This window comes from Leptonychotes weddellii, chromosome 11 (assembly GCF_054177405.1).
Source record: "Leptonychotes weddellii isolate Sample4059 chromosome 11, ASM5417740v2, whole genome shotgun sequence".
NCBI lineage: Eukaryota > Metazoa > Chordata > Mammalia > Carnivora > Phocidae > Leptonychotes > Leptonychotes weddellii.
The window spans coordinates 50,912,036-50,929,858 of record NC_138379.1 but is presented as its reverse complement, the minus strand read 5'-3'; the positions used below and the strand labels follow the sequence as shown (position 1 = coordinate 50,929,858).

The window sequence follows — 17,823 nt, the reverse complement described above, 5'->3', positions numbered from 1 at the left end:
CACATATTCTTTCAGTTTCTGCCGGTCTTGGAAGCTCTGCATCTCTCCATCCATTCTGAATGACAGCCTTGCTGGACAAGAAAGGCTAGTGAAACAAAAGCAAAAATGAACTTTTGGGACTTCATCAAGATAAAAAGCTTCTGCACAGCAAAGGAAACAGTCAACAAAACAAAGAGGCAACCCACAGAATGGGAGAAGATATTTGCAAATAACACTACAGATAAAGGGCTTGTATCCAAGATCTGTAAAGAACTTCTCAAACTCAACACCCAAAAAACGGGCAGAAGACATGAACAGACACTTCTCCAAAGAAGACATAGAAATGGCTAACAAACACATGAAAAAATGTTCATCATCATTAGTCATCAGGGACATTCAGATCAAAACCACATTGAGATACCACCTTACACCAGTTAGAATGGCAAAAATTGACAAGGCAAGAAACAACAAATGTTGGAGAGATTGTGGAGAAAGGGGAACCCTCTTACACTGTTGGTGGGAATGCACGTTGGTACAGCCACTTTGGACAGCGTGGACGTGCCTCAAAAATTAAAAATAGAGCTACCCTATGACCCAGCAATTGCACTCCTGGGTATTTACCCCAAAGACACAGATGTAGTGAAAAGAAGGGCCATATGCACCCCAGTGATCATAGCAGCAATGTCCACAATAGCCAAACTGTGGAAAGAGCCGAGATGCCCTTCAACAGATGAATGGATAAAGATGATGTGGTCCATATATACAATGGAGTATTTTTTTTTAAAGATTTTATTTATTTATTTGACAGAAAGCACAAGTAGGCAGAGTGGCAGGCAGAGGGAGAGGGAGAAGCAGGCTGTCCACTGAGCAGGGAGCCGGACATGGGGCTCGATCCCAGGACCCCAGGACTGTGACCCGAGCCGAAGGCAGCTGCTTAACCGACTGAGCCACCCAGGTGCCTCTATACAATGGAATATTACTCAGCCATCAGAAAGGATGAATACCCAACTTTTACATCAACATGGATGGGACTGGAGGAGATTATGCTAAGTGAAATAAGTCAAACAGAGAAAGTCAATTATCATATGGTTTCACTTATTTGTGGAACATAAGGAATAGCATGGAGGACATTAGGAGAAGGAAGGGAAAAATGAAGGGGGGCGGGGAATTGGAAGGAGAGATGAACCATGAGAGACTATGGACTCAGAAACAAACTGAGGGTTTTGGGCGGGGGGAGGGGTGGGGAGATGGGTTAACCCGGTGATGGGTATTAAGGAGGGCATGTACTGCATGGAGCACTGGGTGTTGTATGAAAACAATGAATCGTGGATCACTGCATCGAAAACTGGTGATGTATGGTGACTAACATAACATAATAAAATAAAAAAGAAAAAAGGCTTCGTGGAGGAGGTGATTTCTAAACTGAGTTTTGAAGGATAAATGTAAATTAGCTAGGTAGATAAGTAGGGAAGGAGAAAATATAAGCAGAGATACAGAAGGAGTACAATTATCATGCATGCTAATATACTAAACTACAAGAAGTTAATACTTTTTGGTTTGGGGATGGATAATGTTAAATGTGGGGAATATGCAACAAGATAAAGCTTAAGAGGAAAGCAGAACCAGGTTCTTCAGGAACTTAAATGAAGTGATAAGGATTTAGATTTAAGTCCATCTTGCTTAAAAAATCAACAGTCTCCATTCTCCTTGGCTTCTAGCAGGATGAAAAATTTCAAATATAGGCTGTTTCAGAAAATTCAAAACCATGTGAAAGGTTGGTTTTCAGTTATCCATAGCTTTCCTGCTGAGGCAAAGAAAGTTGATTGCCAACTATGCAGTTCCATGGGACAGTTTAGAATACAGCATTACTGTGAAATTAATCATGGTCATTGGTGTTCTATCTAGAATATCGTCCTTAGTTCAGTGATTTCTTCTTAAGATGTTTAATTTCTCCTATTCAGTAAGGGTTAAACCTTTTTTATATGACTCCAGAAGTGTTTGACCTTAAAAATGATAATATTTACAGATAGATTGTAGGTTGTTATGTCCATAGCCATAAGGGCTAGTCTTTCCCAGGGCACATGCAGATGTCTTAGTCAGTGGTAGTTTTATGTCTCACATGGTAGTTCTTTTTTTGAGGGGGATGGGGTTTACTTTATCACCTAACTGGGTAGAAGCTAGAGGCTAGTGCATAGATTTAAGTTATTATTGAGCAGCTATAATTGAGCAGTTTTTGCTCTGAAAGCAAGTTTGACACACTTGTCAAATATCATGGTTTTCTTACTGTTACAAATACAGGTTGTTTAGTAGTAGTGGTACAGTTGGAGAGATCTTATCGGAATGTATTTGTCTTGGTTAAAGTAAACCAGAATGTAGATGTTTTTCTGATTGGTGAGCTTTATGATGAATTCATCTTTTTGGTCCACATCTACTCCTCCAGCACTTTCATGAATGATGGCATCAATAACTCATTTGTAAACCCAGAGGCATTTGGGAATTCTTTCTGTGTCCCATATCCAGTGAATCCTCAGCTCTTATCAGTTCTACCTTCTTGACATCTCTGAATCTCTCCCTTCTCTATTTCCACTGGGTGTGTACTAGTTTAGGTCTCAACATTTTTCAAGTGGATTATTATGTTATAGGGCTCTTGGTAATTGTGGACTAAATTGGAAAGCTTCACATATTCTCAGATAATACAGGAAATTTGTTGCAAATAATGATACATAAATTTTTGAGGCTGGAATTTGGATAGTACCCCCCCTCTTTGCTACTGTGTTGGAAGAGAGTTCAGCTAAAGGCACTGGAGGGGATCATTGAGACTAGGGATTTAGAGTAGTTCACTGTGAAGTCATTAAAACTTCATTCTTGGGGCACCTGGGTGGCTCAGTCGTTAAGCGTCTGCCTTCGGCTCAGATCATGATCCCAGGGTCCTGGGATCGAGTCCTGCATCGGGCTCCCTGCTCAGCGGGAAGCCTGCTTCTCCCTCTCCCACTCTCCCTGCTTGCGTTCCCTCTCTCGCTGTGTCTCTCTCTGTCAAATAAATAAATAAAATCTTTAAAAAAGAAAACAAACAAAGAACTTCATTCTTTGGGCACCTGGCTGGCTCAGTCAATAGAGCACGTGACTCTTGATCTCAGGGTTGTAGGTTCAAGCCCCACACTGGGCGTAGAGCTTAATTAAAAAACAAAACAGAACAAACTTAATTCTTTATTAGAAAAAAAGTGCCACCTAAAAAGCCAACTGTTAATGTTGGTGGTAAAACTAAAGAGAAAGTTGAGGAGGTCTTAAAAATTTAGAGTTCTTATTCATAAAATTGATGTTTGAATTAAAAACATGAATGTTAGATTTGATATTGGCTCAGATCTATGTAACAAAGGCCCATCAACTGTACCATGTAGAAATAAAAAGTAGATTTGAAACTACTTAAGTGAAAATAGTACAACAGTTGCTCTTCTGGAGTTGTAGGAAAGGTATTAACTTGGGTAAGCATATTCCTATAGAACATGTAAGTTTCTATGGAAAATGTGATTGGAGAAGTCTGATCCTCTATAAGCATTTCCATATTTACTAACTTAGGAATTAGAGAAAGGTGCCAGTATATTCTTTGAGAATGTCTAGGACCTGCTCTAATAGCCTGCCAACCTGTCTCTTTGCTTCATTTTGATTCTTTCTGGTCCATTAGCCACCTTGCTGCTAAGATGATGTTTATGAGGTGTAAATCTATGTTTCTCCCTTACTTGAAATGAGCAAGTTACAAAATCTCTCAGCCTCAATTTCTCATCTAAAAAATGAGGATAGGGCGCCTGGGTGGCTCAGTTGGTTAAGCGACTGCCTTCGGCTCAGGTCATGATCCCGGAGTCCTGGGATCGAGTCCCACATCGGGCTCCCAGCTCGGTGGAGAGCCTGCTTCTCCCTCTGACCCTGTCCCCTCTCATGCTGTTTCTCTCTCTCTCTCTCTCTCTCAAGTAAATAAATAAATAAAATCTTTAAAAAAAATAAAATAAAATAAAAAATGAGGATAATTTGGAGTGCCTGGCTGGCTCAGTTGTAGAGCATGTGACTCTTGATCTCAGGGTTGTGAGTTTGAGCCCCACATTGGGCAGAGAGATTACCTAAAAAGCAAATAAATAAGGATAATTTACATTCTTCGTGGGATTACTAGAAATAAAATTTTAAAGTATAAGTAAAATACTTTCTACACTGTTGAGCTCATTACTGAGAAAAGATTATATGGTTATTCAGAATTATGGCAAACTCCTTCCATAACAAACATGACAAAGGCCCTTTATGATCTGATCCCTAACCATCCTGCTTCATTTTTGGCTCCTCTATCCTGTGTCTTATTCATAGAACCACTTGGTGTTTCCTGCATGGCATTCTCTCTTTATGCATTTGCACTTGTGATTACCGGTTCCCCTGCCTCCACCCTATACTGCTTGTTCTCTGAGTTTCCCGTAGTCCTCTTTATATGTGTATTATAACATTTTGTACCATGATACGGTTATCTATTCACTTGTCAGTTTCGCTCACTAGTCTGTGAGGTCACTGAGTGTGGAATTGATGTCTACTTTTGTATTGCTGTTCCTGGTAACCGTAGGCATATAGTTGAATGGTTGCTAAATAAATATCTGTTTTATTGAATGAGTGACTGAATGAACAAATGAATGGAAAGACTAGAATGAAAAGAACAGCAGAGACTATAGAGAGTAGCAGTTGAAGCAAAGGATTCTGGAACCTGGGTTTATAAATTATACTTTTTGTGATTTTGAACAAGTCACTTAACCTTTTTGTGCCTTTTTTTTTCTTTTTAACTTTCTTTTCTTTTTCCCCTCCATATATAAAATGGGACTAATAATAGTATTTACTTCATAGGGGAACTAAATTAGTTAATATATGTATAAACAGTGTATGACACATAGTAAGCTCTGTTTAGCTGCTAGCTGCTAATGTTTTTATTATTTTGCTAATGATTCTGAGCCCGTAAGCATCTTTACTTCAAGAAATGTTATCTTGGGGCGCCTGGGTGGCTCAGTCGTTGAGCGTCTGCCTTCGGCTCAGGTCATGATCCCAGGGTGCTGGGATCGAGCCCCACATCGGGCTCCCTGCTCGGCGGGAAGCCTGCTTCTCCCTCTCCCACTCCCCCTGCTTGTGTTCCCTCTCTCATTGTGTGTCTCTCTGTCAAATAAATAAATAAAATCTTAAAAAAAAAAAACAAACGGAATGTTATCTTTATGCATTTAAGTTGGCTGCAAACTTTGAATTTGAAGATCATATTCAGGCCTTAAAAGTTGTTTAATTTGTAGGGCGCCTGGGTGGCTCAGTTGGTTAAGCGACTGCCTTCAGCTCAGGTCATGATCCTGGAGTCCCGGATCGAGTCCCACATCGGGCTCCCTGCTTAGCGGGGAGTCTGCTTCTCCCTCTGACCCTCCCCCCTCTCATGCTCTCTGTCTCTCATTCTCTCTCTCTCAAATAAATAAAATAAAATCTAAAAAAAAAAAAAAAAAAAAAAAGTTGTTTAATTTGCTCCGGATTCTTGGTTTTTACAGGGCTCCATGGAACAAGTTAGTTCTCATTTCTTGGAGCAGACATTGGACAAGAAGCTCATGTCCGATCTTCGGGTAACTTGAATTCTTTGTTGTTCAGACTGGGTTTCTGTAACCAAAGCAGCTATCTGCCAAGCTGTGTTGATTTAATTTTGCAGCCCATGTATTTGTTAAGTAAATGTTGGGTGACTAGATTATACTTTATTTTAAAATCTTAGTAACTTGAATCAAATTACAAGTTACTTCATTAAATTTTAAATTATTTTAATGGAATACTTTGCATAGGTTGTGTTTTACAAAGAAGAGGTAAAATTAACTTTCTGTTTGTTAGAAACTATAAAGATCTGGTCTTATTTTGTGAACTGTATGACTGACATGTTAGGACTCCTTTTCTACAGCAGTTTCCATGGAAGAATGAGTAAATTCTTTCTCTGAACAGTAACAAAGTGCCTCTTATGGAATGCCTTTAAGCCTTGACCGTGTTCTCTGATGTAATTGTCAGGACTAAATATGAGTTAATATTGTCATTATCTTAATCTTTAAATTATAAAAGTGATAATAAAGAGTTCAGAATCTTTGATAAATAGAAGGAAAGGGAAACAATTTTACCCATATTCTCACTACTCTAAGACAATGATTTCTGTAATTTTGGTATATTTCTCCCCAGCTCTTACGCATATTTTAAACATTGAATCATTGTATACAGATAATTTTGTAATTCAGATAATTAAGTAGTTTACTACATACTACATATGGTGTAGTTTATCACTACATCATATGCTTTTTTTCATATAGTCAGCTTTATACTTAGCATTTTTACTGACTGTGTAATATCTTTAGATGTGACATAATTTTTTAGCCCTATCTTATATATTTAGATTTTCCCATTTTTCCACCATTATAGAGGAATATCATCTTCATGCATATTAGATCTTTTCTTCTTTTAAGTCATTCCATAAGATAAATTCTTAAGAGTGGTTGAGGAGTTTCTATGCTTAATGAAACATTGCCATATGGATTTCCTGAAAGATGTTGCCTTCATTTGAGGTTGGTGATTGATTAAGTGTTCTCTGTGTATACTGGAGTAGAAATGTAAAAAATAACATTCTCATGGTGAATGGTGAAGGATGGGTAATGCAGGGGTTTCTAAGATACATCACAGAGTACAAACTTTACTACTGGATCTGACCCACATCCTTGTAGGCTTAGGTGCTATATTTCATCAGTGCCTTTAAGATGATCAACCATAAGGATGTGGACTCACGCCAGGAAGGTTCATAAGAGGCTGATACATAAAGGAGAATGGCAATTTATTCATGATGAGAACCATAACTATTGGTTGGACTGGATATTTACTTTAGATGACCAGTATATTCCCTCTTAGGCAATCTATGAAGAAAGTGAATTTACCAGAAGGTTGCATTGTGAGTGCAGTGTTGCTCAAATAGAGCACCAAATTCAGACTTACTTCTGTTGGGACTAAAAAAAATTCTTTTCTAGGGCCAGTTTATTCTCTACCCAGGATGGTGCTAGAGGGACACAGCTATTATTTACCCCTCTGGTTCTCCCTTTCCTGTGTTGCAATGGCAAACATAACCACTTGTCTGATCAGCACATTCTTTTGTTATCTTTAATAAGATTACTATCCACTGTGACAGACCTGTGAACCTTTGGTCTTTCTTTATGTTGAATTTGCATTTCTTTGCTCTGATCAGTTGAGTACTTTTTTTTGAAAACATTAACTGTCAGAGAGCAGTCTTATTTCCTACTTTCCCATGTTCTCAGAATACATCTTACTGTTCCCTTATGAACCTCCTGCAAGTGGTAATTGTCATTGTCCTTTATAGAGAAAACGCACTGCACATGAACGTGCCAAGGAACTTTACAGCTCAGGGGAGTTTTCCAGTGGCAGAAAGTGGGGAGATGATGCTCCCAAGGAAGAAATAGATACAGGATCTGTGAACTTGATTGAGTCAGGAGCTTGTGGAGCCTTTGTTCATGGATTAGAAGATGAGATGTATGGTAAGTACGACTGCATCGTAACAGTGCCCATTTACTGAGTGCCTGTGATGTATCAGGCATTGTACTGGTTGATACACGTGTAGTGTCTCATTTAGTCTTCACAGTCACTCCATGAAGTAGCTACTGTTACTTATTTTTAAAAACAGAAGATTGAGGCCCAAGTGGTATAATACAGTGGTTAAGAGCATGGATTTTGGGTTCAGCCAATCTAGGTTCCAGCATTTCTATAAAACAAGGGTAACAATAAGTGTTTCTGAATTGTGAGAATTAAACAAGATTATATGTACACAAAATACTTGGCATAATACATGACCTATTTATAGTAAGCATTTAATAATTGGTAGTAAAAATTGATATTATACTGATAACAATAACTTGTTATTGGTCACCCAGCTAGTAAGAGGCAGAAGCAAGATTATGTCTGACCTCGGGCGCCTGGGTGGCTCAGTTGGTTAAGTGACTGCTTTCGGCTCAGGTCATGATCCTGGAGTCCCTGGATCGAGTCCCGCATCGGGCTCCCTGCTCGGCAGGGAGCCTGCTTCTCTCTCTGACCCTCCCCCCTCTCATGTGCTCTCTCTCTCTCATTCTCTCTGTCTCAAATAAATAAATAAAATCTTAAAAAAAAAAAAAAAAAAGATTATGTCTGACCTCAAAGCCTTTATTATTACGATTTATGAAGTTTTTCTTTCACCTTCATTTTTGTAAAAAATTTTATTTATTTTAGAGAGAAAGTGTGCGAGCGGGGAGAGGGACAGAGAGGGAGGGATAGGGAAAGGGAGAGAATCTCAAGCAGACTCTGCACTGAGCATGGAGTCCAATGTGGGGCTCAGTCTCAAAGCCCTGAGCTCATGACCTGAGATAACTCAGGAGTCTGATGCTCAACTGACTGAGCCACCCAGGTGCCCCTCACCTTCATTTTTGAAAGATATTTTCACTGGAAATTGAATTCTAGTTTAATAGGGTGGGTTTTCAGCGTTCCACAATTTTCCTGTTTGCATTATTTCTGTTGAGAAGTCTGTTGCCATTTTTTATATTTGTTCTTCTTTATATGATGTGTTTTTCTCTAGTTGCCGTTTTTTAATTTAAATTCAAGTTAGTTAACATATAGTATATTATTAATTTCAGTTTAGTGATTCATCAGTTGTGTGTAACACCCAGTGCTCATCACATCATGTGCCCTCCTTAATGTTCATCACCCAGTTACCCCATCCCCCCATTCCCTCCCCTCCAGCAATCCTCAGTGTGTTCCCTGTAGTCAAGAGTTTCTTATGGTTTAGCTCCGTCTCTGTTTTTATCTTATTTTATTTTTCCTTCCTTTCCCCTGTGTTCATCAGTTTTGTTTCTTTTTTTTAAAGATTTTAGTTATTTGACAGAGAGAAAGACAGCCAGAGAGAGGGAACACAAGCAGGGGGAGTGGGAGAGGGAGAAGCAGGCTTCCCACTGAGCAGGGAGCCTGATGTGGGGCTCGATCCCAGGACCCTGGGATCATGACCTGAGCTGGAGGCAGATGCCCAACAACTGAGCCACCCAGGCACCACCCCATCAGTTTTGTTTCTTAAAGTTCCCATATGAGTGAAATCATACAGTGTTTGTCTTTCTCTGGCTGACTTATTTTGCTTAGCATAATACACTCTAGTTCCATCCATCATGTTGCAAATGGCAGGATTTCATTCTTTTTGATGGCTGACTAATATTCCATTGTATGCATATACCACATCTTCTTTATCCATCTCTGTTTGCTTTTAGGATTTTTCTCTTTGCCACCAGTTTTAAGCTGTTTAATTATAATGTGTCTTGTTTCATTTCTTCATGTTTCTTATGCTTGAAGTTTGTTGCTTCTTAGATCTGTGGGTTTATAGTTTTCATCAAATTGGAAAATCTTTGGCCGTTATTTCTTCATAATTTTTCTGGTCCCATGTTCCTTTGGTGACTCCAAACACACATATATTAGACTATTGATGTTGTCCTGTAGCTCACTGGTGCTGCATCCCCCTCCCTTTTTAAGAGAAGGAGTGGGGGGAGGGGCAAAGGGAGAGAGAACCTTTTTTTAAAATATTTTATTTATTTATTTGACAGAAAGAGACACAGCGAGAGAAGGAACACAAGCAGGGGGAGTGGGAGAGGGAGAAGCAGGCTTCCCGCTGAGCAGGGAGCCCGATGTGGGGCTGGATTCCAGGACCCTGAGATCATGACCTGAGCCGAAGGCAGACGCTTGACGACTGTGCCACCCAGGCACCCCCCCCTTTTTTTTTTTTAAGATTTTATTTATTTGACAGAGAGAGCACAAGCAGGGGGGAGTGGCAGGCAGAGAGAGAGGGAGAAGCAGGCTTCCCGCTGAGCAGGGAGCCCGAGGCGGGGCTTGATCCCAGGACCCTGGGATCATGACCTGAGCCGAAGGCAGACGCTTAATGACTGAGCCACCCACGTGCCCCAAGAGAGAGAATCTTAAGCAGGCTCCATGCCCAGCGTGGAGCCCAGTGTGGGGCTTGATCCCACAACCCTGAGATCATGACCTGAGCTGAAATCAAGAGTCAGATACTTAACCGACTCAGCTATCCAGCTCCCCCTCCATCCTGATTTTTTTCTAGTTTTTTTTTGTTTCATTTTGGAATATTTATTGCTTTGTCTTGGAGTTCACTAATCTTTTCCTCTACCATGTGTATTCTGATTTTAATCCCATCCAGTGTATTTTTCATCTCACACATAATAGTTTTCATTCATACAAATTCAATTAGAATTTGGGTTTGTTTAGTATCTCCCATGTATCTGCTTAATCTGCTTGATCTTTCTTTTAACTTTGTCAACAAAGAATGCATTTACAATAACTATCCTAATGTTTTTGTCTATTAAGTCTATTGCTTGTGTGATTTCTGTGTTGGTTTTGATTGATTGATTTTTCTCCTCATTATTGATATTTTCCTACTTCTGTGCATGCCTAGCAATTTTCAGTTGGATGCCAGCCATTGTGAATTTTACTTTGTTGGGTAATGAACATTGTTATATTCCTATATTTTTGAGCTTTGTTGTGGGATGCATTTATTTCAGGTCTTATTTTTAAGCTTTGTTAAGGGGAACTGAAGCAGCATTTAGTCTAGGGCTTATTTTACTTCCAACTCAAACTCTTCTGAAGAAACAGTTGTAGACCACTTATGAGCTTTGGAGATTGTTCCCTCAAGCCCTGCTTAGTGGTTCTTTCTCAGATCTCAATTTCTTTACAGATCAGAACTCAGCTGATGACTTGAGGAGGACCCTCTGCAGTTATCCAAAATGCTTTCTGTGTAGTACTCTCCTTTTTGGTACTTTGCCTTACGAACTCTATCCATAGTGGCCTTTCCAGACTCCCAGCTCTATCTTCTCAACTCAGGGAGACCTGGAACCTGAAAACGCTTTCCAAACAAAACTGGTATAATTCTAGAGCCTACCTCATTTATTTCCTGCCTCTCAGGAATCATTACCCTTTATTGTCTGATGTCCAGTGGGTTGAATACTGTTGTTTCTGTTTTTTTATTTCTGTTTTTAGTTGTTTCCCATAGAAAGATAAATCTTGCAGAAAGAAGTACTCCAAAGCTCTTGTAATTTCCATAATACGATGCTATCTATCTTACATAAGGAATGTCATTGTTTTGAGATGATTGACTACAACCTTCTCATTTTCAGTAATTGTAACAGAGCAGGAGAGATAGTGTTGATTGTCCAAATTAAATAGTAAATTTATATCAGAGGATTAGAACTCAGGTCTTCTAAATGCCTGTTAAAAAAAAAAAAAATTACCTCAGAATAGAACTTCTTAGAAGGGCAAGAATTACTTTTGAAAGACAATTTTCTGTTAGAAGATATAAGAATTGGGTTACCTTATCTAGTTTGCTATAAGGCTTTCAGTGCCTAGGTATCTTCCCCACTTTCTTAAAGTTCACTTCATGCCACTTTGGTTTTATGAAAGACCTACATTAGTACCTGTTTTTGTTAACCAAAAGAAATCCAAAGAGGAGTTTCATTTTTATGAAAAAAGTAATTACCATACTCATGTCAGTCTTTTCTAAAAGTGAGGTGACACAAAATGAACTTTTGGAAAGTGGGGGATACTCTGCTTTACTTCGTTTATACTCTGCTTTACATTGTTTCAGCTTATGAAAGGTTTCATTGTTTCACTCTACTTTTGGATAATGGGGGAAACTTGTATAAAGAAATTAGTTAAAGCAACCTCTGCCTTTTTGTTCTCTGTGAACTTGATACGTGAATTATACTTTAAATGGTATTTCATAATAAGGAAGTCCAGTTATTAATACCCATTTTATCCTAAGACAAGTAACTGGAACCTATTTTATTTAGTTTCTACTAGCATTTTTGCTTTATTTAATTTTACAATTGAATTTCATCACAATTAATGTTTATGTGATTTAGTTCTACATAAGTTTGTCACTAAGGGCTTTTTTAAAAGATTTTATTTATTTTAGAGAGCGAGCGAGCGAGAGCGCGCGTGCATGTGTGGGGCGAGGGGCAGAGGAGGAGGGAGAGGAAGAGAATCTCAAGCAGACACTGCACTGAGCATGGAGCCAAATGTGGGGCTTGATCTCACGACCCTGAGATCATGACGTGAGCCAAAACCAAGTCAGACACTTAACTGTTCGTCACTAAGGTTTAATTAAAGGAACTTAACTTTGAAAGCAAATAGATCATAACCAGTATCAGGTATGGCAGCTTTCTAATTTTATCATAATTCTAAAATTCTGGGTGAATTAAGGACACATTGCTGGGAATGAAATGGCGCCTTATTTCATTAGCTGTGGACTCTAGTATCACACATATTTTTAGTCCTCTAGTTATTCCATGTTTTCCCTCTCTTTTGGACCTTTGTATATGTGGTTCCTCTGCTTAGAAAGGCCTTTTTCCTTTCTTTTGGCTTAGCAGCTCCCTTAGGTATTGTTTTAGAGGTCATTTGTTCCAGAAAGCTGCCTCTGATCCTACTTAGTGGGCTACATACCTCTTCTGCATTTTCTTACACTCCCTGTGCTTTTCACTGTACCACTCATCACTTTGTAATGCCATTAACTATTCTTGTCTCTAGGCGCTGGGAGGTTATCTCTTTCTTGTTCATCTTTGTGTCTTCAGTACTAAGAACAAAGCTAGTAAGTAGCAAAGTCAGGATCTGATTGCACATGTTAAGGCACCAGAGGATCTTTATTTATTTATTTTCTTTGGCATAGCTGATTCCTTTTCTCTGCCCTGGACCCTTAAAGAGATTGTAATACATTTTCAGCATTCCAAGAATCCAGTAGAAATTGTTAATTTACCAGACTACACATACAAAGAGAAACACCAAGTTTTTTTTCGCTTCTGCTTAGAGTGGCATCAGCTCAGGTCCATACTGATTATCTCATGCTGATCAGAAGTATCTCTGTGATTCACTTTGTGGACTTGCAACAGTTAAACATGCTTTAGTGTGGTGTGATGGGTAAAGCCCTAGGCAGAAGAGCCAGCATTTAACACATTTTGGTCCTTCTCTGGCTTCCTTTGTAATTATTAGCAATTTCATGTTTAAATTACATTATTATGAAGTGTAGCAAATCCTTCCTTTCTGATGAAAGGAAGAATTCATCACTACCAAGAAAAATCTGAGTCATCTCCCTTTAATGTAGTATCTCTGCTTTTAAAGTGTCTATAAAGGGGCACCTGGGTGGCTCAGTCATTAGGCGTCTGCCTTCGTGGCTCAGGTCATGATCCCAGAGTCCTGGGATCGAGCCCCGCATCAGGCTCCTTGCTCCGCGGGAAGCCTGCTTCTCCCTCTCCCACTCCCCCTACTTGTGTTCCCTCTTTCGCTGTGTCTCTCTCTGTCATATAAATAAATAAAAAAATCTTAAAAAAAAATAAAGTGTCTATAAAACCTTTCTTATACAAAAAACCAGATTTTATTTGTGAGTTTTAACCACAACTTGAGTGGGGTTTTTCCTTTCTTTTTTGAAACTGTAGATTTTGTTACAGAACCATGTGGGAACCACTGGAACAAAACAAGCATGTTTGGAAGTCTTGTGAGCGTGGTCTGTACTTACTCACCTCTCATCTTTGTATCAGGGCTCTTAGCACAGGGCCTGTGTAGTACACATTCAGGAAGCATTGCTAGTGAGTGAATGAAGGGCTCCTTGGAATCAGTGGCTTTACTGATACAGGTTCAGGCCGTACAGGGAGGTAGAGGACATGCCTCTGTTTTCAAGGTGCTTGTAAGATCCGTACCTGTGCTGGAGCTAACATCTCCTGAGCTTTCAACATATGCCACGCACTGTGCTTTATGCTTTACCTATAGTATGTCGTTTAGTCCTCCTAACTGTTCTGTAAGGAAATGAGTATTATCTCTGTTTAAGGTGAAAAAATTGAGGTGCTAGGAAGTTGAGTTACTTATTCAAGATCACCCTTCAAGTCAGTGGAGGAATTACTCTTCACAATTTACTGTGAGACCTTTATCGTTCCAAAGCATGTATCCGTAACCACTACATGATGCTAGTCTAGAATCAGCAGACCTGGGCACTAGTCTTATCTCCGCTCTCACTCACTTTAAGGCAAGTTAATTCACTTTCCTGAATCTTTTCTCTAAGATGAGAAAATGATATCTAGTCTGTTTTAATCTTAATTATTTAAAATCAGCTTTTTAAAAGTACTGAGTGGAGAGCCATGGTTTGAGTTCTGAGATAAATAAGAACTTAATTTTCAAGAAGTGCAGTTAATAGAGACAGACATGTGACTTGATCACATGTCTGCGAGTCAGGATCTAAACCTTAGTCCCTGTGACACCAAAGTCCTTGTTCTGAGGTCAGTGTGAAGGTGGTAGCTGAATCTGTGGGCAGGGAGGAGATCTCCCAGAGAGAGTTTGTTAACAGAGGAGTAGAGAGCAAAAGACAAACCTGAATGAGAAGGAATCCTTGGATTTCTCCCATGGCTCTTAACCTAATGTGCAGTTTTATTTGTCTCCTTTTGTCTAGAGGTCCGCATTGCTGCTGTGGAGGCTCTCTGCATGCTGGCCCAGTCTTCACCCTCTTTTGCGGAGAAGTGCCTTGATTTCCTGGTTGATATGTTTAACGATGAAATTGAGGAAGTACGTCTGCAGTCTATACACACCATGAGAAAAATCTCTAACAATATCACTCTCCGAGAGGATCAGCTTGACACTGTCCTGGCTGTGTTAGAGGTGAGTCCTCACAGTTTGTTACTCATTTCTTCATTGGTACCCACTGAGAACCACTTTATTTTTAAACCGGGCATTATGGGGCGCCTGGGTGGCGCAGTCAGTTGGATGTCTGACTCTTGGTTTAGGCTTAGGCCGTGATCTCAGGGTTGTGGGATTGAGCCCCGCATTGGGCTCTGCACTGAGCACTGAGTCTGCTTGAGACTCTCTCTCTCCCTCTGCCCCTCCCCGCCAGCGCACGCTCTTTCTCTCTCTTGTCTCTCTCTCTCTCTGTCTCTCTCTCAAATAAATATGTCTTTAAACCAGGCACTGTGCTAGGCACTGGTGATGCAGGAATGTTTGGGCAGCACAGTTCTGCCTTCTCATCACACAGCTCCACCGAGGTGGAGGAGACGCGCTGTTCAACAGGAAACTCAAAGAAAGCTTAGCATTGCTGTGATCGGGAAAGGACGGGGTTCCCTGGGGTAAGGTTGGAAGATGGGGAAGCAGGAAGGAATGCTATAGTAGACACTTGGAGGAGGAGTAGGACTTGGTGAGGCCCTTTCTTAGGAAGAAACGGCGCTGATGGTAGGGTGGAAGGGCACCAGAGGGAGTAGTGTCTATGGATCCAGAGGTAAGAGTGAATATGATGCATTTAAGGCGTTAAAAGGCATTCACTGTAATAGCAGTGTAGAGCTGAAGTGATGGACGAGAAGTGATTACAGATAAGGCAGGGGCTAAAGAAGAATTCTTTTCACCTTTTGATTTGATTTAATGCTTCTAGTGAATCATAGGCTATTATAGCAGGAACAGATCTTAGCGAATCAACTCATTCAACCCTGGAGTTTTACAGAGAAGAAAGTAATTTGTTTGAGGTCACATTGCTGGTAAGTGGCTCTGCCAGGATATGAACACAGATTTGCCTCCCAGGCTGTACAACTCGATGTGGTTCTTGAATTATTTTTCTAAAGTGTCTGGATTTTATTTGTGAGTCCCGACGTTTTTCAGAATATTAATAAATGAGATTTGGCCTCTGGTTTCTTTCTTGTTTTGGTTTGGTTTTGGTTTTTCAGATATTGTGAAAGGGATAGCTATTGGGTGTTTCAGTCATTAGCACTTGTTACAGATTTCTGCTCCATACTTCAGAAAACAGATTGGGTGCTTTGATTTTGAAGTTCCGTATCAATTTTCTCAGCTGCTCAGCACTTCTGGTAAGATTTTTCCTGAATTATAAGTCTGTGTTTATAATTTTTCATTTATTTTTTCCTAAGAAGATAAGTTTGCATTCTGTGCATTGTTCTCCGTGGGTGGGCTCTCTACCCTAGCACCGCCTTTCCTTTTTTGCATTCTTTCCCACCATTCCTCATCTTGAACTTGATACTGGAGTCACTCCCCTAATCATCATGCTTTTCCTCACCATTTTTCTTTCACTCTCTTTTCCCCCTCTGCCTGCAAAAACTGCCACCTTTCACCTCCTTGATTTCTGCTTATTCTCAGATCTATATTTGGCAGGATATTCCCTAAGTAACTCCACCACAAGTGGATTAAGTAGCACTCCTCTGTCTTCCTGTGTCACCCTGTGTCTAGCATATATCAGGATTTTTTTTGATTATTTAATTCTTTATTTCACAAGACTGAGAGCTTTGCAGAATCCTGGCTTCTTTCATTTTTTTTTTTACTTCTAGTGCCTTGTAGTGTCTGAAACAGGTAGATGCTCCGGAAATGTTTGCTAAATATCTGAGCTCTGTTCCAAGCTATGTTTTGATGTATAGAATTGTTCATAAGGCCACAAGCATGCTTATGTATCTCTTACTGTAGTTTCACATTTTATCGTTAATGGCAGGTTTTGTCTCAACTCCTTCTCCCTGATGTGAATATGAGCTACCTAAGGAGAGTGACATGTACCATGTACCCTTTACCGTATTGCTTTTCTCATGTATAAAGTGAGGATGATTCCACATATTCATATGTTTCTTATAAGAATTGAGAGAGAATTCATGTAAAATGCTTAGCATGGTAGTGGTTCATAATATTGATAAAGTCATTCAAGAAACAGTTACCGATTTTTTTTTTTTTTTTGCAGAGCCAGGTTCTGTGCTAGGTTCTAAGGATGTGAAAGTAGACAGTACTAGTTGTTACCTCTGAGTTGCTCACAGTTTTGTAGAGAAGGCAGCAGTATAAGCCAGTAATTACAAGATAGTATCTAAGTAAACCAAGGAATGACATTCTAGCCAGAGCGCTAGCGTGTGGCCACAGATGAAGGCTGGGAAGGTGGAAATGGCATAGCATGGACAGGGATGTTGAGAAGTTCACATGGCTCTGAGGGAGAAATGAGTGGAGAACTGATTGTGAAGGACCTTGCGTGCCATGCTGGGGAGCCTGAGCTTTGTCCAAGAGGTGTGGGTAAGCCAAACAAGTTCCTAAACAGAACAACAACATGGTCAGATGTGTTTATTAAGGAGTTGGCGCTGGTAACTATAGAGAGCGAAGAATTGAGAGACCTGCAGTCTGAAAGAGGGTTCCTGGAAAATAAAGAAGGCATGTCTCCAACCTAGCTTTGGAGAAGAGGCTCTGATTCTTAGATTTTGCTGTGTGGATGCAGATGCATCCTTTAAAATTTTTAGTTGGATTTCTTTCATGTATTAAGTAAAACTAAATACTATAAAACTTTTAGGAGAAAATATGTGTGACCTTGGATTAGACCAAAATTTCTTAGATCCGCCACCAAAAACTTTATCCATAAGAGAAATAACTAGATAAATTGGACTTTATCAAAATTTAAAAGCTCTTCAAAAAGATACTTTTAAGTAATTATAAAGACAGCACAACAGTGTAAGTGTATTTAATGCCATAGAACTGTACACTTAAAATGTATATTGACTTAAAATGGTAAATCTTATTTGTGTGTATTTTACCACAATAAAGAGAGATAATAGGATCAAATCAAACATATATAATGCCTTTAATGTATAAACTATACAAAAAAGGGGGGGATGGATTTGGATACAGAAACATGCATAGAAGAAAGGTGATGTAAAGACACAGAGAGAATGCCATCTACAAGCCAAGGAATGCCAGGGCTACAAGAAGCTGGGAGAGGCCTGGCGTCGATTCTCCACAGCCTCA

General features: G+C 39.7%; 1 protein-coding gene across 2 annotated transcripts in view; it reads left to right on the top strand.

The window, feature by feature from the left end:
* The window catches only part of INTS4 (integrator complex subunit 4), a 110,824-nt gene that overhangs the window by 53,648 nt on the left and 39,353 nt on the right, over positions 1-17,823 (top strand). For both annotated transcript variants that reach the window (XM_031034733.2, XM_006739512.3), the window contains exons 9-11: positions 5,526-5,597; positions 7,370-7,544; positions 14,516-14,721. In XM_031034733.2, coding sequence (XP_030890593.1) covers positions 5,526-5,597; positions 7,370-7,544; positions 14,516-14,721 — 453 coding nt within the window. The remainder of the gene's footprint in view (positions 1-5,525; positions 5,598-7,369; positions 7,545-14,515; positions 14,722-17,823) is intronic.